Source organism: Columba livia, chromosome 1, assembly GCF_036013475.1.
Source record: "Columba livia isolate bColLiv1 breed racing homer chromosome 1, bColLiv1.pat.W.v2, whole genome shotgun sequence".
Lineage (NCBI taxonomy): Eukaryota > Metazoa > Chordata > Aves > Columbiformes > Columbidae > Columba > Columba livia.
Genome location: NC_088602.1, coordinates 196,621,273 through 196,642,598, shown reverse-complemented (window position 1 = coordinate 196,642,598; position 21,326 = coordinate 196,621,273). Strand labels below are relative to the sequence as shown.

The following is a 21,326-nucleotide window of genomic DNA, read 5'->3' as shown; positions in this document are numbered from 1 at the left end:
TGAACTCAGAGGCAATAGAAGAAGTGTGGATTCACTTTGTTCATAGGATAGCCTTATGGTTGTGTCTCAGAACATGATAATTTTCACAAGTCACATGAGATAGGCAAGTCTTCTTGCTACTATTGTACTGAAGTGCAAGGCAATCTCATGCCTGTTTAGATTGTGCAGGTTGTTTTGGATCTAAAAGGGAAATTAACTGAGATTTACTGTCTACCAGGGAGCACACCAACAGCACACTCATCCTTATTTTAGGGGTATTCCAGAGCACATATAGTCCCAACATAGCATCCCATAGCTTGGGGACTCACTGCATCCAGCTTCATAGCTGGAGTTTACCAGCTCCTGTCAAATACCAGATTAAGATTGTCTTGGTTTGCTGTCAAAACCCACATCCTTTTAATTGTAGAAAAGGAGTTGTGCCTTCTATCTCCTGAATACCTTCCCTTAAACAGTGGGGAAAGATACATTTCAGAAGTTACTTTTAACATTTGTCATTGTCTCAGCTTCCATTGATGATTGTGTCCTACTTTCTGTTTTATCTCTAGTGCCTTCATTGATTCAGAATGGATAGCACTGTGTCAGACAGCAAATGTTTATATCAGCAATTCAAACATTGATGCTTCTTAGAAGCCTCGTTGTTTAAGAAAGGTTGAGTTTAGTATGGAGAGCTTTGTTCTTTTACCTTTACAAAATGTGTCACAGGAAATCGATAGAGTGATATTAAGAAACATGTACCTGGCACAGTGGTAGCAAATCACTTGGTAGCCTGGCAGTTAAAAGAGCCACTGGCATTTGGGAAGGATGTGTCGTGGTCTGCCAGCTCTTCTGAACGAATCAAAAACTCTCTTGCAAGGACATATGAGTGTCTGGATTTTTAATCTGTGTGAAATATATACTAAATAAAATACAGTTTAAATTATAGTCACTGCCCATTGTCTAACTGATTTTTTTTTACCAAGGAATTGTCTTGAGATGTAATTGCCGTGTTTGTTTTGTTGCCTTGAAATAAATTGAGGCTAACATATTTTTTCAAGTAATGCAACATACATCTGGAGGATAGTACTCATGTGATACGAAGTGTATGTTAGGACAGCTCTGAGTGATTATTTGCAGTTTTTCACTTGACCTGGCAAGAAGGATGGAATCAGACCCTGTTCCAGGGGGATGTCCTTGGTAAAGTTATTATTAATGTTTGGGGCTTTGTTCTTCTGAATCTTCTGTCATGTCTTTTGCTTGTAACTGACCGTAAATGTGCACACAATTTTGTATGTTTCAGATATGACATGGCAATACCTCAGGCTTGCACACACCTTACTTTTGCATGGGTACCACCACAGGCCTAGAGTCTTAAAGGCACCTGGTATCTCAGTTTCTCTTTAGTCACAATAAAACATTTCCTAACTCAGAGTGATTCTCTGCTTAGGTGTTATGCTGTTCATAGCCACCATTATAACTACCAGAGGGATTTTTTGACATTACACTTCTGCTTCTACGCTAAGAGGTTCATGTGGCTGCCATGGGATAAAGGGGAAGAAGGGACAAATATTTTTTGCCACAGGTATAGCGTTTAGAGTATTTACTCACAAGATGACTGTCAGAGAACATGGGGCCCCCAGTGAAGTTTTGCCGAAGAGCATCTGGGTAACGGCTGCTGAGGAGAGCTCGCTCGCAGGAGCACAGCAAAGAGGACGAACCGGCAGAGACGTTGCAGTTGAGGTATAGTTTGTGCAGACGGGAGTTTGAAGGGAAACCGGAAACAGTGTGCAAGACTAGAAATACAGATTTTGTTTGTCAGAAAATTAAGAAGGATGCCCAAAGGCAGTCTGACTGACTGCAGTAGATTATTCTTAAATTTTCCAGTCTTGTCACCTTTATTCAGTTCAGTAATTGGTAACAACAAACTACATGAGAGGACATTCTCTGTCCCTGAGGCCGTGCAGTGCAGTATGACATATGTACATACAGCTAAACTCTCTTGCACCTTCCTCTCCTAACTCCACCAAACCAAGCAACTAACCAGGGTGGATTTATCTCTACTGGGAAGAAGCCCTGGCTCAAACATTCCTCCAAACCCTGACCAAGGTTTGCCAGGAGGAGTGATAGTTGGCACAAGACAAAGCTGTACCAGCTGTGCTGACAATTGCACCAAGAGCAAACCAGCCCAGACTATACTGTGCAGGTGAGTTGCAGACCCTGATTCTGACTGATGTAAACATGCAAAAGAACTTTACAAGCACAATTAATTTAAGTTGGTATAAAAGGGTAGGTACCATCTTGATCTAAATAAGAGAGGGAAGAAAACCACATAATCTCCGCTTTAGGTGAAATGAAAGATTGTATCATGCTGGCTGCTGCTGGTAAGGGAGCTAACACTCCTTTACACTCCTGCTTCCCAGCAGTTAAATTCACATTTGAAAGCAAGGGTGATTGAGAGAGTGATGATGGCTGTAACTATGGCCTGTTTATTCACTTGTCTAGTAAATTATTTTGTGAAATCACGCTCTGTCATTCAAGTCCAAGTGTTAGAAAGACTTTTTGAGAGAAATGCAGTAACTACAATTTAAAGCAAGGAAATACCTTTATAAAAAGAAGATCTTGATACATGATTTAGTTTGTATTGTGAACGTGTCTTTCAGAAAACGTGATTTCCCATTCAGCCTCCTCGCTTTTAAGGCAGTTAAAATATTTTCTCTGTCACAAAGGATGATGGTGAAAGTGTGCTTTCATGGCAACCCAAGGTTCCCATAATTTTCTATAAAATGTTCCTTTTTTGAAGCATTTGCCTGCTTCACAGTTTAGAATGAAAAAAATTCCACTGCATGTATTAATCAGAGTATGTAAATAAACATATAAACAATTGAATTTGAAACAATTTAAACTTTAGATATGGTTCTTTATATCCATAGAGTGCATTATCCTTAAGAAAAATAGATTTATCTTTTTTTCCATATGTCTTGGGATTATTTTCGTTTCCAGGGATCAGGGCCTATATAACCCATTTTCTGTGCGTTGCTTGCATTTAGAGGACAACGCGTACCCTCTGCCCTCCCGTAAGCGTGGAGCATCCTCCGTGTTCTTATTTCTCTTCCAACAGCAGCCAAGGGCCCTGGTTGTGGAGCCACTTTGCCAGTTCAGATGCAAAGCCAAGTGGAGGGGAACGTGCTGCTTCAAGTGCTTTAGATAATCGATTGATACTATGTCAGTTTTGCAGATTCTGTAGGAGTTCTTTTTAGTTTACATAGGGAAAACTGAAAGACTGAGGTAATATATGAATTTAAACATGAAAGTTTTTGTACATAATTCTCAGCCTCTCCCGATAGCACACAGAGACTTTTTCTCCAAAATGAACTATAACCCATTTACTGAGCTGATGAAATGATCCTTCTTTTTGCAAATATGTACCTGTCTATACTAAAAACATTACTAAATAGAACCATAGTTAAGTGGTTCCGTGCTGGCCTGTGCAGGCTGCATGATGTCCTGCTGTATTTCACCATGATCAGCTGTACTGAGCATGGATGCTGCCATTCCGCTGTTATTTGTGCCCACACACAATGAACTCTGTGAAGTAAAATTGTACTTAGCTTCCCTTTTTTAAAAAGGTTCTGGTAACAGGGTAGTGCTGATATTTCTAAAAGCTTTGAGTATGTGAAGAAATTCAACAGATTAAGGATGGAATTCATTCCACCTAATTTTATCTGTGTAAAAATTAAACACTTAACTGTGAGTTATAGTGGACCTCTACCATCAGAGGGAAAAAAGAGGATCTCTAGAGGAGGATTCTGAGCTTTGTGGTGTGGTTATGGGCTGCCCGTGGGCTGCAGAAGGACTCTACAGGGCTGGCTTACACTGGTCTTGTTTAGAACAGCCAATGCCATCCTTCAGTGGCTGGAAATGCTGTAAATTGAACAGCTGTAAAATGTGCGGGGATCTAAATCCACAGGCTTCTCTTTACCTGGTTTTCACTAGAACTGTTTGTTAAGTATGATACATACTTAATAAGTTTTAAAAAATGGAGGATAATTTTGTGTTGATTGTCAGAATTTTAGACATATTGCTGGACAAACTGAAAATAGAATTTGAATTATTAAGTTAACTTTTTAGGATTCATATAAATAATCCGTTTTTTTTTACGTCAATAGTAATGTTTTAGCAGACTTACACCAAACAAGACAGATTATGTAATTAGTGATTTGTTTTTGTTATTAGACAGTCATAATTCAGATCTTGACATTTTATTAGTCTGTTAACATTTCTCTCTCTAAACATTTGTGCTCCATTCAAATTAACAAAGTAGTTTTATTACCGTGTGTAAGTTCCTACTTCCAAAGGAGTCCAGTATTTCCTTACTCAACCAGAGTGTTGTATATCTTTATAATTACATCCATCTCAACATTTTGCAGGCATTTTATAGTCTAGATGTCCAAAATACTTCACAATCATTTTGAAACTTTAAATTCTGTAAAATATTTCTAACAACAAAACCAGGTAATTGTATTTTTTGCAATACGGGATACAGTTTTTTCTTTTAACTGTATCATGTTACGCAATTGTAAAGGGTGAAGTTCTACCTTTGGATGCTCATGAGAAATTTATATTGCAGACAAGGTCTATGTTATTGTTAGGGATAAGAAAGGAAGCTGGAAGAGGAAAAAACTAACCCTGAATGCTAAATAAACTGTCTTTCTGATTGATCCACACATTCCTTTAGCACAAACATTTTTATGTCTCTAAGCTTTATCTGCATATTTGGGAGGCTGAAATGTTGATTTGAAGAGTAAAATTTTTAAAAACAGATGATAATTTCTCGTCTTTGTCTGTGTTCTTTTAAATAGGAACAGATGTCTCAGGTGTTGGATGCGATGTTTGAAAAGCTGGTTGAAGGAGGGGAACATGTCATTGATCAAGGGGATGACGGTGACAACTTCTACGTCATTGATAGGTGAATCGCTGTGTCTTACCATAGCACAAAGTATTATGCAAAAGTCTACTGAGAAAAAGTTATTTCTCTATGTGCTTGTATTTAACTCCTACATAGGTTTGCATGGGAGAAAGAAACAAGAACACACGTGAACCAGTACAGCTCTGGCACAGCTACAGAGGGTGGTTTTTGAAAGGAGACAGATTTTTCATGTGAAAATATGTCCCTGTCCTCTTTATGTATTGCTAGATCCAAAGGCTCTTTGGTTGGGTTTATCTGCTTATTCTTTATTTTGTTTTGGTTTTACATGGAAAGAGATCCAACATAAAACACAATGGGAAAAGTTTTACAGCTCGAAATTTGAAATATTACTGCATTTCAGTACTCTCTGTAGATGTTCCCATTCACATTAATATTATTAGACCTTGAGCAGCTAAATCACTACTCTCATTTGCAGATCTGTACTGGAAAAAGCATGTAACTAAGTAAAATCCTGGATATTGATTACTGTTGAATCAGTTGAGTTAGAAAGAGCATTTACTTTGGCATTTTTCACTAGTCTGTTGGCACAGGCTCCAGCCAGGCTGTCCCAAAACGCCTTTTCTTATTTGTACCTTTAGTTTTAGGCTAACACAGTGATTTCTGAGAACGTTTGAAAGGAATTTTATGCTAAAACTCTAGAAGAAATTGCAAAGATCAATATAACCAGCCAGTCAAAAGAGGTGATTATCTGGCTGTATTCAGCAGTGGTGCAGCCTCACCTGGAGTACTGCGAGCAGTTCTGGGCCGCACAATATAAGAAGGATGTTCAGGTCCTTGAATGTGCCCAGAGGAGGACAACAGAGCTGGTGACAGGGCTGGAAGGAATGTCCTGTGAGGAGCGGCTGAGGACTCTGGGTTTGTCTGGTTTGGAGAACAGTTGGCTGAGGGGTGACCCCATTGCTCTCTACAGCTTCCTGAGGAGGGGCTGTGGGAGGGAGCTGCTGAGCTCTTCTCCCTGGTGCCCAGTGAGAGGACACATGGCTGTGGCTCAAAGCTCTACCAGGGGAGGTCTAAACTGGACATGAGGAAGCATTTCTGTACTGAGAGGGTGGTCAAACCCTGAAACAGGCTTCCTAGAGAGGTGGTTGGTGCCCCAGGCCTGTCAGTGTTTAAGAGGCATTTGGACAATGCCCTTAATAACATGTTTTAACTTTTGGTCCTGAAGTGGTCAAGCAGTTGGACTAGATGATCATTGTAGGCCACTTCCAACTGAAGTATTTAGTCAGAAGACCATGAAAGTCTGCCAGGATTCTTCACTGAAGAGTTAATGTTTTTCAGCTTTGTGAGGTTACAGTTTGTCACCTCTTATCCAAAAAGCTGTAGGGACTACACAGTGTTTTGTCAGCCTTGCAGTTTTTAGTTGCAGTGAATCACCTCCAGCTCCCTTATAAATGAAATATTGTACAGATTTTTGCATTCACATGATTTATCAACATGTACCATGCAAATATTCAGCGCTGAACAAAGTGATGGCTCAGCATCAATGGGGATGGCTGTGCCATTTTTTACAAGATACCAGATTTTACTGCATTCCCAAAGAAAAAAGAAGTTACTAATTTAATGATGGGGAGAAGAAATCCAGAATATATTAGAGAAATACATATCTTTATTTCATGATCCTGTGTTGCTTTTCGTATACATTCCTTCTGTTTCCTGCATCTCCTCTATTTCTTACATTATACATTACTACTTTACAATATTTTAAATGTTAAATAACTTGTATTATTATTTCAGCGATCATATCATAGCAAATTTTGCAAAGATTTGTTACATTTGTATTTAGTGTGTTTAAAATGAAATTAAGAAACAGATTCTAAGTTAGATCTTAATTTTTAATAAGTGCTGGTTATCAATACATCAGTGTGAATCCAGTCTATCTTTAAAGTGCACTAATGTAAAAACTAATAATCCTATCCTTCCCTTTAAAAAGGAACTACTTTTATTATTTATGAAAATGATTGAGATGTCTCCACAAGGTGTTTAATATAATTTAAACAAGCGAATGTATATTTCAAATGCTTTATCTTTGGAATTCATGCTATAAAAAAAGATATAGTGAGAAGCTGCTTAGCAAAGACCAGGAATGGGTTCCCCTCACTGAATTTTTATGTATTTTATTAACAGAGGTACATATGATATTTATGTAAAATGTGATGGTGTTGGGAGGTGTGTTGGAACCTATGATAACCGAGGAAGTTTTGGTGAGTTGGCCTTAATGTACAATACACCTAGAGCAGCTACAATTATAGCTACCTCTCCTGGTGCCATCTGGGGTTTGGTAAGTGAAATACTTGTTTTAAGATATTCTTTATTTTAGTTATTTTATATAATTCTGCTGGTATGCTATATCAGCATTAAAAAAAATGAATTATAAGTTTGGAAAGTTCAATTTTTAAACTTTTGAGAATTCCCAACACAATACTGTCTTCTCCCAGAATCTGCAGAAGTAAACCTAAGGCTTTAGAAGACATGGAGTTTAAAAAAAATAATTTTGTTTTATTCTATTTTAATAATGATTTCCCAAATTGCAAACCACTTGGCAATTACTTAGACACTTATATAAAATGTTTTCCCACATCTTGATAGCAAATGCCTTTAGTTCTAGAGTAAAATTAAAATATGAGGTTATTTATCAGTTATACTGCCTGGATCCTTGACAACAGTAATACAGTCTACTAAAAGAATAAAACTGGGAGAGCCGTCTTCTTCAAGATGTGTGTATCAATCTAATGACTGATCCAAATATAGCATTTTCCTGTTGAAGCGAAACATACGTTTTTTTCACCATCTCAATCCATATGACTTTGGGGATCGTGGCAGAGTTTAGGATGCTACAAGAATGGCTTTAAATTGGATTGGGCTGGATTGGCTAACAAGTCCCACCTGTGGCCACAAAGGCTTGCACAGCATTTCACCTCTTGTCTGTCACCAGCAGACAGTCGTGTGAAGCTGAGAGAAGAAACCTGCGTATATGTAGTTTTTCCATCCGTCTGCTTCACTTAGATTGCCAAATACTAAGGAATGTCCACTTGTCTGTTCAGGGCAGCAATGAGTCTCGTTCTTCTGAAACAGCAGAAAGTGGACTGACCTAAGACCCAGACCCCCATGTATTTTGGTTTTGTTTGTATAATAACATAAAAACCTTTTTGTGTACATATCAATATGAACAGGACCTCAGGATAGTGAGCTTTGTAAATTAAATGTTTAAATATTGAGGATTTCTTCAATATTTTAAATTACCTACTCAATGTTCATTGTGTAGCCAGTCTGTTGAAGTTAAACTATATACCTTCTGTATGTAAACTCTGTGCATTCGCTGCTGAAGGGCAGAGAAGATTTTCAGAAGGTGAATCAGATCAGGAGCTCAACTTTAGGAGCTCTTGATTGACCTCTAGAGGAGTCTTTCTCAACTAATGTACCAGCCAGCTGGTTTGACAGCTAAACTGAGTGACTAAAATTGGGGAATTTGAACGTATTCAGCCATTTGCAAAGTATTTTCTACCACATGCGTATTTTCTGTTAATAAACCCTCTTTTTTGTGTTTACAGGACAGGGTAACGTTCCGAAGAATCATTGTAAAAAATAATGCCAAAAAGAGAAGAATGTATGAAAATTTTATCGAGTCATTGCCATTCCTTAAATCTTTAGAAGTAAGAGTTCTGTTGCATTATTTTAATGGCTGTATCAGAGGTACCTGTTAAGATTCTGCTTTTGCAAACTTTAATTTGGAATTAAGATTTTCTCCACAGTAAAATTTTGCATACTTTTCTTTTGGATATCTCTAAATCTTCAGGATAAAGAACTATTGTTAATATTCTAATTTTAAAAAATATATATACATTTTTACCTTTCATTTTCTTAAGGCTAATTTTACAAAATATTAGCCAATAAAATTAAACAATGATTTAGGGAATTTCAAAATATTTTCATTTAGCAGCTATATTTTTACATGCATACTTTTCTGAAAATAATTTTTGAAGACTTGGGATATACGGACTTCATACAAAAATGGAATCTTTGTCAAAACATGTAGCTGTTAAGACTATAATATATCCTCTGGAACACTATTCAGCAGTTCTTCCTTTTTTAATGATTATCAAAACAGGAAAATGAAGACACTATTCTCTGTAAAGGTTCATGAAAAGAAATATGAAAGGTCTTTCTAAATGTAATATTGTAATGTTAACCAAATATTTCTTACATTTTCTTTTTTAAATGAAGGTATCTGAGCGTTTAAAAGTGGTTGATGTGATTGGCACCAAAGTATACAAAGATGGAGAACAAATCATTGCTCAGGTACACTTTATTTCTACTTTCAGTTCTTCTTTTCCAATAGGGAACAATTATCATGTTATCTATAGACAATACATATTTTTAAGCTATTTTTGCTTTGTCAAAGGAAACAAAATCAATGAATGTTGCATGTAAGAGGCATGATTATTTTGTTTCAGAAGCTAATTTTTCACTTACACTACTTTGAAAAACATCCCTCTTTGTAAGTAATAAAGGAGTCGACGTTTTTAGTATACTTAGAAATTCAAACTATATGAAAGAATGATTGCTTGCTATAAGGAGCACTGAAGACTTATCCTGGTTTTGTTGTTAAAATATGATAATCTTTTGAGGAAGAATGCAAAAGTAAACCTTCAGAATAGGCAACTGAGATTGTCTTGCCCCAGAATAATTATTTGATATCAGATAGCTCTTGGAGGCTTTTTTACACTGGAAACTCTGTACGGGAAATAATTTAGAAGGAATACAAAGGTGGAGAAGCAGGAGTAAGGATCCTAAAATCTTCCATAACATTGTTTTTCTCTGCTTTTTGTATAAGGCACAGTCAGCTACATCTTTTCATTAAAAGGCCTTGCTGTCAGCTCTGTTTGATTATTATGTGCCCTGAGTATGGTTTTCACAATAAAAGTGGTTTCTTTTACAAGAGGTATCAAAAAGATGAACTTCGAGGCACTGGCTGCAAATATTTTAATGTTACCATTAAACTAAAAAAGAAATGTCACACTTCCTTTACTCTATTTTCTTCTTCTACAGGGTGACTTGGCTGATTCTTTCTTCATTGTGGAATCTGGAGAAGTGAGGATTATAATGACAAGGAAGGTAAACATCCCTAAAACACAGAATTTTCTTTTAATCTTAATCTATTCTAAGTGTTTAATAGTAATGCTGCCATTGTTGCTAACTTTGCTTATACAATCCTGAGTTCAACAAATCTCTCATTCTCTTCCTGTCTCTTATTTTTTTTAACCTGATATTTCAGGGTAAACAAGATGTAGAAGAGAATGGAGCAGTTGAAATAGCTCGATGCTCAAGAGGACAATATTTTGGAGAACTTGCTCTTGTAACTAACAAACCACGAGCCGCTTCTGCATTTGCTCTTGGCACTGTCAAATGTTTAGGTATTGTTCAATAATATTTTATATCTGATATATCTGGTAACCTCATCTGGGTGTTCCTGCTCCAGCAGGGGGATTGGACTAGATGATCTTTTGAGGTCCCTTCCAATCCCTAACAGTCTGTGATTCTGTGATACATAATCTATCTGGTGGTTTTTATTGTGAAATGTGTCTTTCAGCAGAACATAAGATTTAATTAAATTTACCCAAATAAAACTTTTTAAGTGCATAATCTCTTAAAGTGCACTCCTATTTACATTATTTATCTGCAGAAATGATTTGCAATTGGCAACTGGTATTAAAGACAAATTCTCTAACATTTCTCTGAATGCATGGAAGTAAAAGTTGTTTCAGGGTGGTACAGAGAGCATTGCTGCAAAACATTTGTAGCTATCAGATAAGTGTCTAATACTCTGCAGAAAGGTAAAGTATTTATTTTCTCCGTAGGCTGACTCTCATCCAAGAAATAACTGTGGTAAAAATCCTGTGCATTTTATCACCATGACTTAAGCTTTAACAAATTATTTGTCTTCACCAGCTGTTAATTTAATGATTCCGTCACACTGTTGCCTCCTGACTCAGGAATAGAGTAGGAGCTGTGCTCATAGACAACCCTTCACATCCGTTGCTTTTCATGGTCTAATGTTTAGCTCCTAAATATTTGTGTCTAATTATGGGAAAACTGTAAACTGCAAAGACAGATTTAGCATTCTTGAGTGACAGTTTGATTACCAAGCCAGTAACCACAAAGTTTCTTGCTTGCTTATAAAGGGATCATTTTTTAAAATCCTTATCCCCCAACATACAGGGATGATCAGGAAATAAAGATCAAAGGCGATAGAGAGAAAAGAACAAGGGGCAGTGGTGAGGAAGTGTCACTGCTCAATACAGGGTGAGAGCTCTGGCACTTCCCAAAGAGCAGAGATCTTGAACTTTTCTCAGGAGCCGAGAGACTGCAGGCCACCAGGTTGGAAGCTGGTTGAAGTATGAAGTTTCCTCCCTGGCCTTTTGGCTAGGACTATAGAGGATAACATTGTGTGATCAGGTGAAGAAGATACTCTGGTTGGCTACACATTGACATGACATGTGAATGACAGTTTTCAACTGTTTGTACATTTGCAAGGCAATCTATTACAGTTTCCACTGTGGGTGGAAACATGTAAAAGTGGCAAGGAAATACGCTAAGTTAGACCCCAAACACAGCCAACAACATCAGCAAAGGATGTGGGGTTTTTTAATCTCAAGGTTGTTAAACTGTATTCTGTGGAGGAATCCAGGGCCCTCCAGACTTTGCCAGTAGCTCTTGAGTCACATAAATAAGAAACCCAGCAAACTATAAGTTTAGTTATGAACTTTCAAGACAACAACGTGTTGGTTGTTCTTGGCTTTGCTACAGTAAATGGTTCTCCTCTGTGCAAAGATAGTATATACCTTGGTAGTATCTGTCCTGTTATCATTTAAAATTTTACATTGGAATGTCATAAACACCAAGACAAGCATGTTATATTCTTTCTCTTTCTCTTTCTCTCCCCTTTTATCTTAGTTATGGATGTGCAGGCATTTGAAAGGCTTTTGGGACCTTGTATGGAAATTCTGAAAAGGAACATTGCAAACTATGAAGAGCAGCTAGTTGCTCTGTTTGGATCAAACATGGACATTGCCGATCCCAGCGCATGAACTAAGCATTGGAGCAACAAGATCTGTTACGAGAACATAGCACACTAGTGGTTAGTCCACTGAGAAATTGTCTCTCTTCCTATAGATGCCAAGCATTTTTTGTGATTTTAAGAGTGGGTTCGGGGGTATTTTTTTGGACTTATTACAGTGGAAATACTAGGAAACAAAATACAAATTTAATAAATTGTGGGCTTGATTTTTGAAAGTGCTCAGTATCGGTGGTTCCACCTGGCATTAAGACAACCTGTAGTAGTACAGCACCTTTGAAAATCAAGTCCTTCAACACAGAAGGACCTCCTTAAAGAGTAGATTTCAAAAAACCCACATGCGATAAAATTGTTAAACCAGCTTCTGTTCTTCAAAAACGTTACTACTTTTCTGGAAAGACTGTTAGTTTGAATGTGGTATGTTGAAAGTATTAGTGCACACAAAGTGTTTATTATGTATTAATACAGAAGATATACAGTAGATATTACGTTCTGACTATTACAGCTGTCATGGTTTTATGTTGCGTTTATCACAGATGTAGGGAATCACAAGACTAATCGTAAAATAAAGCATGACAATGCATTTTGTGTAACGCTCATAACTAAATCTGATTTTTAACATTTTGTAATTTGTTTTAAAGTCCTCTTTGTTTAATATGTCATGTTTCAGCACGACATTGTAATATCTTATGCAATTTAGAGGACTTGTATATTTTTGCAATAAACTGCATTTTTTATTAGTTACATGTATTGTGTACAGTCTAGAGTGAGGACAGCTGACATACTTAATGCTTTAAAAACAAAGGCATAGGTCATTGTCATGTTCTACCTAATCATATATAACCTATATTTTTCCCTTCTCCCTTGTTTTATATTTATGCATTTTGTCTTCTCTATCTATGCTTGTTCTCTAGTTAATTTTTTTTTAGATCTCACCTTTTTTATCTGTTAAATCTTTTACCTATTTCAAATGAAATGATCTCTGTATATCTCTCTCTTCTTGCAGTCGAATTTTAGCTGTCAGAGACCAGACTCAATTACTGAAGTGATTGATATCGAAAGCCATGCTAAACTAAGCTTCTCCTTGAAAACAATCCTTATCAGGAAGTACAAAAATATTTTTAATTTGGAAGATCAATACTTCAAAAGCTTTGTGCAGGTCTGGGAAGTATGTCATTGTTAAAGCTAACATGTCCTGCTTTCAAAAACCTGCAAGTCATCATAAAATAGTATCTTTTTAGCCATAATAGCATGGGATACCTTCTGAGACTGAGGAGAGAGAATATCATCTTGATTAGGAGCACAGGGCTCATTGCTTACAAGGGTCTGTGGCTGGGAATTTCAGGCACAGTCCAATTTTAATACTACTTACTGACATAACTGTTGATGTACATGGAAAGCTAGTGCACATCATGGCAATTGGCAACGGTGCTGCCAAAATGACACTACAAGTATTGTAGGAAGGCTGCTTGTGCCCCGTTTCAAACGTCTGAATTATAACATCTTTCCTTCTTAGATAATGACTTTTCTAATGCCATATATTTGTGTATGTTGATACAATTATTATCCTATAGTTAGTGACACGTTCTGACAATTTATATAATCATACTTGTATATGAGATTATGATTATATACTATGATAACAATATATAATTTATATCATACAGTATGGTATAAATTACTAGTCAGACTCCAAACAAAATAAAATCAGAGCAAAATTTACAAATGTAATTTTATTTTTTAACCCTGGAAACATGGTATGAATAATTGCACATATGATAATTTGCCTTTGTACTTTTGATTTATGGAAACAAAGAAAAGCCTGTTATACTAGAAGGAAATACCAGGTAACCAAAATCTACACTCTTGTCATTCTGTATGCTTAATCTCTAAAAGCTACCTATATTTTGCACTAGCTTGATGTCATTATGAAAAATGCTAGAAATTACTTGTATGGCAGTAAACTACAATCAAGGCCATAAATGCCAGTCACGATATTTTCAATATTGTTGGTTATATTTAAAGTTTCCTTACAATAAACTACACTTTTATATAAAAAAAAACCTGTTTATTGATATTGTTGTGTTTTAATTCCATTATCATAAAGTTACAAGTGACCTATTTATATTCATTTATGAAAACATTCCTAATTCTTAACATTTTCATGGTGATTTTAATAAATGATGTTATGTGGATGCTCTGTCTACTCAGAGTAGATGACGCAGTGCAGTAATTGTCATAGATACTTTGTATTTGATGATTGTCTTGAAGCTTATAGCTGGGAAAAAGCTGCGGAGTGACAAATTTAAAGATAATCAGAGACTTTGGATTTTCTGAGTCCTGAAATAGAGCTTCGTGTTGCAGCAGTTTTTTTGTGTTCCTCTTGGGTACTGGATGATTTCTGGACTTTTCTTTGTCAGCGAATTCAGGAGGGTTTAACCAACAGTAATAAACTGTTGCTTTGTAAGTTTTGTCCAAATCATTATGTCCTTCATCAGTCAGCACGTGGGATTTGTCCTGGATCTGTTCATGTGTACGCTGCAAACATGCCTGTCTTTGTCTCATAAATGTGGTGAGTGTTCATCCTAAGAAGGAAATGATACCAAGTCACTGATTTTTTTCTGACCTTTCAAAAAAAGGTAAGTAATTCTAATAATTTTAAACAACACTATGTCATGTTTGCCTTATGAGACTATCTGCATCCATACTTAGATTACCCGTTGCTTCTGTTATTAAAGATTTTATCGTCCTTGTTTGTAGTGGGATCTCTAAAGGAATGGGACTTGGGCAGTTACTTGGCACGTACAATTTTGTTTGTCTCCTCTCTTCTCAACCTCACCGGCAATTTGTAATCCTGCAGATGAGCTAAACGAATTTGACAGAGGATTAAGTTCTAGTTGGGGGGGAAAAATGCTCCAAGGAGTTTGCTGAAAGTATGTCCTGCTGCATGACGAGAGAAAAGCCTGAGAGAAATCCTGTACGAGAACAGCATTCATGGGCTCACATGTTACTAAGCAAAAGAGAATCCACATGGCAGCAAATGTTTACAAATGCTTTAACCATGGGAAACAAAAAATTGAGCACAGCCCTTAGTTGATCACAAGACATAAGCCCTGAGGAAAGCACCTTGGTCCTGGTGCTGATGCCATCATTTTCTACATGTCATTTGTTTGTGCTTCATGAGATTTTTTCTTAAAGTTCATGTGGAATAAACGCTTCTGAAATAATTCCCTTCTGGATCCCCTGTTTGAGGTCCAGAAGTGACTGATTGCGGAAGTCTTGGGGCAAAGCTGTGAAAAGCATTGTGAGACCATCTACAACCTAAACTGCTGTATCTCCATCTTCTTTCCTCGAGTTGTCTTTTGTCTTCATAAAGACTATTCTGGTCCTTGCCGGAATGGTGGGTTTGGTTTTGGTGATCACATTTGTTTTGTTTGAAATGTTTGGTGCTTTAAGCCTTCTATAAAGTGACGCTGGGATCAGTTACATCATTATTTGTGTCATTTTGTAGTTTATGACACACTTTCCATGGCAAGCATTATTGTTTTTCAATATCAAGAGTTCTTAGATGTACAAATTCAGTATCTGCTGGTCACCTCTCAGAGATGCCCAGCACACCAAGTTCCTCATCGTTCTTCAAACGCTTACTGCGTATGATCATTTTGCTGGACGAAGTGCTTTGCTGAAAAGTCTGTCAGCCACAGCATGGACATTCTCACATGCCATTACTAAAGTTTTTGTGTTACTTTAAAGCTCTTTTTATCCATCCATACATGTGATGGTTATTTTTTTTTTAGTTTCTAAGATACTTTCCTGTATCTGTAGTCCTCAAGTAAGCACTACAGCAGTTTTTGCTAGGAGTAATTTCCTCTTTGTATGCTGAGTATGTACAGATCTGTGCTGTTGACTATCTTACGAAATTTAGGATCATTTTCAAATAACTCAGAGAGCTGGGTTTCCTTCTGATATATACCAAGACTGTTCCTAAGTTCTTCATCTACTTTTTTGGCTCAGAAAGAGGCTTAACAGGATGGACATGCTCATTTCATGGACTGAAGGGAAGTTGAATAATCTTGGTAGGAAATGAAAAGCTGAAAGAAGATTATATTTTAACATTGTCTCTTCCTTGACCCCATTTCTGTCTTTCCCCTTAAATGATCTTTATTCTGAGGGCCAGCTGAAGAGCCAGTGGCAGCAGGGGGATGTAAGTCAAGTGGAGTGACTGGCTGGGTCCGTGCTGGGACGCAGTGGCCTGGCTGACAGGGCAGTGACTCTCCCCTCCTCATCTCCTTTGTCCCATCCCTGTCCCTTCTGCGACAGCAAATCACGCTGAGCTGCAGTGCAGGAATGGTGTTGCCATGGCTGTGCAAGCCCTGTGGGTAGGGCTGCGTTTCTTCCTTAGAGCTGGTAAAGACGTGTGTATCTGTGGGGAACAGGGAAAAGAGAAAGGCCAAACTATTTCATAAAAGAAACTGTTCCCAGTCGAAACTGTGTGAAGCCTCTGACAGTAGGTTAGACTAGGCCATTGTGACAGTATCTGTTGACTTTAAGCTTTTTTTATAGAGGTAAATTAGACAGCCTAAAAATAGCATCATGGCATGATACAAATACTTTGTCCTTTCTTCTTTGAGAGCATTGATTTTTTTTTTCAGCTGAATAGCTATGAAGTTTTGGGAAAGGATAACATACTGTGCAGGTCTCTTTGTGGAGCCTCTGGGACCTACTCCCCCACATCTCTGAAGATACTGGAAAGTCAGTTCTGAGAAATGTCTTATTTGGAAAAAGCTGTCCAAGTATCACCAAGCTGTATCTTCTTCTCTTTGTTGCTTTGTCCTTGTGGAGTCAGGTGGTGTCACTATCTTAAGCAACCTTAGCTTTACTATGCCTTTAGTTTTTGTTGTATCTGTGTGGTTACACCCATAGTAGGAAATTTTATGTGCCTGAGACCATTTGCTGGTACTGAGGCAATGAATGATCACCATTCATACTATTTTCCAGTGTTTGTGTGGGCTCATTTATAAGCTGTCTTAGAAGCTTTTTTCCAGCTTTCCACAGGGGGTGGCCATACACAGATGGCCAATAGGGAATAGTCCTTGGCCTATGGTAGCTCCCAGACCATAGCCAAAAATTATTTGCTATTGGCCCACGTAAAAACTATGCCAGGGCTATTCTGAAAAAAAAAATTACAGTACAGATGATTGTATTCCAGTGCCCAGGGACACTGCCTGGCATTTTAATTTACCAGCCAGCTACAGATCATCAGTAGTCTCCTCTTGACTCACTTTTCTGCAAGCTTTGAGGCTGGGAGTGAGGGGTTCCTTATTTATTGCTCTTCTGGATTGTTTCTTCATATGTCAGGTCTTTCTTTTTTTCTTATACTGTTGTAATTTTTTGTCTTTCTCTGTAGGTGATAAAAGTTTAGCTAAAACTGGAATCTGTACCATAATGACGTGAAGTAAATTTCTCACTAATTCCAGATCTGTATCAGGAGAAGAAAAAAAAATCTCTGGCCTGTTATTTATTCTGTTTCTCCCCAACTTGAACCACTGCAGGAGGCAAGTGAAACTGCTTTTCTAGCACTCAAGAAAAATATCTTGTCTGGGAGCAACAAACCCTATGTTCCTCTGCTCTGCATCCCCACCAGCATCCTCTGTGAGGAGATAAAGAGGTGAAACGTGGGGGCGGGCATGCCCAGAGCTGTCCTTAGGAGGAAGGTGGAGAGAGCCAGCCCCCACTGCAGCTGGCCACAAAGGGCTGTGAGGAGAGGGAAGGAGTACAAACAGCTTTAGGAGATGCAGAAGTCATTGTGAAAGGAGAAAACTGATGTGGGAGGGTCTGGCAGAACAGCTGCCGTGCTGTGTGGAAGCTCTGGTGAGCTTCCATCAGAGCCTGCTCTGATGTCTGGGGAGTGTTTAGTTAATGACAGAGGGTGGATGTCCACATGTGGATGTGAAAGCTCCAGTAGCAGATTTAAAATAATGATATGTTGTTATTTCAGAAAGTCAGCAGTAGCAGTTGTGTCATAAGGGCAGGACAAGACATTGGCTTTGAATGGGAAAGATTAAAAGCAGAGATAGGCACAAACCCAACACAGAATGTGTATTTTACTAATATGACTTTGACTGTAATATTGTTCATTTTGAAAATCTACCTTGTGTTTTCTTGACTGTGTGGCTGGCAATTTTAAGAGGTAAATAGCTAAGGATGCAGATTTACCTGTATCTTTATTTTCTGTTTGTGTAGTCTCTCCTGCTTATTTTGTGCTTCTAGGTCATCATCCATAATGTGACAAGCACTCACAACTAACACTTCCCAATCCCTCACTTTATTGTCTACCTCTCTTACAACAGCAGAAGCAACTGAATCAGCAAAGCTACCAACAATTGCTGTGTTACACAGTATTGACTCATCCTCTGAGCACCCATTCATTTTGGGCATGGAGTAAGGTGAGGTAGGGGTGTGTGGAGGGGGAGTAATGATTTAATTAGAGACTAGGCACACAGCAAGGAGCTTGGCATTGACCTAACCTTAGTTCTGAAATTTAGAAGACACATATTTCACTTCAGTCAAAGGGGTTAGTAAGTAAGTAAGCTTTGAGACAATTTTATGTGTTCTGCTGCCATCTGCTGCATGGACTACTTGTCCTTTTGCTCATTTTCTCTTGCATCCTCACGGTTAAATGTTAATTTACCATATGCAAAGGAGAATAAGTAGATTTGAAAATAAGAAAGCTGTTGTGTTTCTGTTTTTAGAATCTCAAAACAATTCAGATGTTCATCTTTACATGATTTTAATCTCAGTCCTAGGTAGGATACACTTTTTTGTGCTTTGTGGGTTAAGTCATAGATGGTGTGATACCAAGGCTCTAATTCAGCAGTGGCATTTACTTGTCTACATCTGGAATCCTGGCCAGTGGACGTCAGCGGACTGGGCTTCACACATAACACTCCTGCCTTAATTTTTATAGAGAACCGTGAAACTTCACAGTGAATAGATATAACGCTTAGTTCAGGAAAAATGCTTTTCTCCTTTTGGGCAGAAAAGTACATAGTGGGCTGGAAATGTGCTCCATAACCAGGTGCAAACCTTTAGACCAAACAGTCCTTTTCTGAAGAATCTGATGGGGCCTGAGACAGGATTTCGTACCTTCTACGGCTGCTTAATCCAGCCCCTGCACTCTCCACCTCCCACGCGGCAGCAGAAGGAGCTTTCCAATGAGTAAACTCTGAGTTCTGCCTTGCAAGTGGCTGCACTGCAAGCAGAGTAGCCCGTTTGCAGAATGGAGACATCTGCAAACACAGGTCTTCTGCCAAGCCTTTGTCTGGAAAAGCGGGGTCTGCAGTAAAGCTCATGAAAAACCCAAGGAGATCGGGTTTCTCTCCAAAGAGACCAAAGGCAGTTTACATGTGTATGGAAGATCGAAAGGGAAGGGGAGGATGTAACACAGCTTTCAAGTTAACTTTATTGTGGAGTGGTGTAAAAAAGATTCCTGGTTTACCAATTCTCAATTTATTTAAAAATGTATTTTAGAGAGAGGATGCCATGAAAGCTTTCTTTTAGAAAGATGTAAGGAAAATCCTGAGTTCTAAAATCTGAGCTTGTGAGATGTAGGGTTAGACAGCTGATATAACAACAAGCTGCCTAGTCTCTTAACAGCTGAATCTCAACATTAATATTCAGATTTTTCCTGGAGGCACTTGTTCAAATAAATATTGTGTTTTCACAACTGGGAAAATTATCTGAAAAGGGTTGGCTTGTTATGTGAATAAGCACACAAGATTTTCACTTAAATTCCATGGCACTGGTTTTTCTACTATTTTTAAGCTAAACATGCACATATACATAGAAAAAGCAATTTCAAACTCATACTGTGGAAGATACTACCTGTCTTTGAAAGTAACGTGTTTCTTCAACAGCACCTACAGATGGCAATCACTTTACTAACCGGCAAACTATCACTTCTTGGAAGAGCCAAACTTAAACTGACGTGCCAATGACACCTGCACACCGAGTGTGTTTCGATGCAAAGTACAATTTCGGGGGGGTGTGTGTGTGTTTTTCTGTTCAATCGCACTACCCTTTGCAGACCTGTGCAAACAATGAAGCCAGCGTTCCCTCTAGTGGCCACTAACCGCATGTTTCATGGGACACAAAGCTTGCACGAACTCCAAATACGGAACCATTTCTGTTTAAATTGTAGTAGTAAACTCCTCTTTTTTTCTTTCTTATTTTCTCACATACCTGTGTTAGGCTGCCTGACAGACAGAACTGTTGCAGATACAAAATTCCAACAAATGCTCTGCTACAGGATTTAGGACACGTTACCAGGCTTGAGATGATGTTGAAAATATAGAAAGGAAGAAATGCTTTCATTGGGAAGACCGCAACACTTGCAAAATCTTGAAACTCTCCCTCTGTTTCTAAAATCCTCTTGACTATTTCCGAATTGCGCATTTATTTGCTTCGTATCGGATCACGCACAGTAACAGCTTTTACGAGGATGTAGCCTCAGGAGTCCGTTCTTCTCTCTGCCGTCTCCCAGTCATTAAGTGGGCAAATCTCATAATATCTGTAGTCCCATTTCTCTGTCAGTAAAACAGAAGTGGAACCAAACCAGGTTGTTATTTTGGCAATAAACACAAGGGAACGTCCAGAAGACACTAATAAAATAAATCCGCGTGGATTTCAAAAACAAACAAACAAACAAACCAACCACTTTTTTTCCTCACCAGCTTGTGTTTTGGAGCCGAGCCCAGCAGGGTCTGTGCCAGGGACGGCGCCGAGGCGGAGCAGCTGCTGACTCACGCTCTGACCTTTGGCAGCGCCTCTCACCTCCACAGCCTCCGCCAGGCGGAACGCGAGCGGGGCCGTTTCGCAACAGCGTTGGAGCGTTAATGAGGGCTGGTGAATCACGAGAGATGCCGGGCCCCCCACCCGGGGATCGGTACGCGCAGGCACCGGCGCGGTCACCACTTCTACGCTGACGCTGTGAGCCAGCGCCGCGCCCCGCCCGGCCCGGAGGAGCTGCGAGAGCCAGGAGGGCCCTCCCGCCGCCGGACACCGGGGCGGCCTGCACTAGGGGCCCGGGGCGCGGTACACGTGTCCCGGTGACTCTTGTTTACTATCGGCCGAGCGCCGCGCGGGGCATCCTGGGAGCTGTCGTCCTGTCGTCGCCAAGCCGGCAGGCGGTGGCGGCGGAGAAGACTACAACTCCCAGAATGCGTCTCCGTGAGCTGTCGCGGGCGTTGACCAATCGGGGCGCTGTCTGCGGGTGATTGATGGGCAGCGCGG

General features: G+C 38.8%; 1 protein-coding gene and 1 long non-coding RNA gene across 4 annotated transcripts in view; one reads left to right on the top strand and one right to left on the bottom strand.

Moving 5' to 3' along the window:
* Nucleotides 1–14,098, top strand: part of PRKAR2B (protein kinase cAMP-dependent type II regulatory subunit beta) — an 89,822-nt gene extending 75,724 nt beyond the window's left edge. For all 3 annotated transcript variants that reach the window (XM_065049036.1, XM_065049038.1, XM_065049037.1), the window contains 7 exons: nucleotides 4,836–4,942; nucleotides 7,088–7,241; nucleotides 8,512–8,613; nucleotides 9,185–9,259; nucleotides 10,010–10,075; nucleotides 10,236–10,374; nucleotides 11,915–14,098. In XM_065049036.1, coding sequence (XP_064905108.1) covers nucleotides 4,836–4,942; nucleotides 7,088–7,241; nucleotides 8,512–8,613; nucleotides 9,185–9,259; nucleotides 10,010–10,075; nucleotides 10,236–10,374; nucleotides 11,915–12,048 — 777 coding nt within the window. In that variant the 3' untranslated portion in view covers nucleotides 12,049–14,098. The remainder of the gene's footprint in view (nucleotides 1–4,835; nucleotides 4,943–7,087; nucleotides 7,242–8,511; nucleotides 8,614–9,184; nucleotides 9,260–10,009; nucleotides 10,076–10,235; nucleotides 10,375–11,914) is intronic.
* LOC110365450 (uncharacterized) lies at nucleotides 13,785–21,284 on the bottom strand. The gene is made up of 3 exons (XR_002425009.2): nucleotides 20,765–21,284; nucleotides 20,277–20,620; nucleotides 13,785–16,458 (listed from the first exon to the last, which is right to left on the bottom strand). It is a non-coding gene; the product is annotated as an uncharacterized LOC110365450 (long non-coding RNA).
* Between the last annotated feature and the right edge of the window lie 42 nt (nucleotides 21,285–21,326).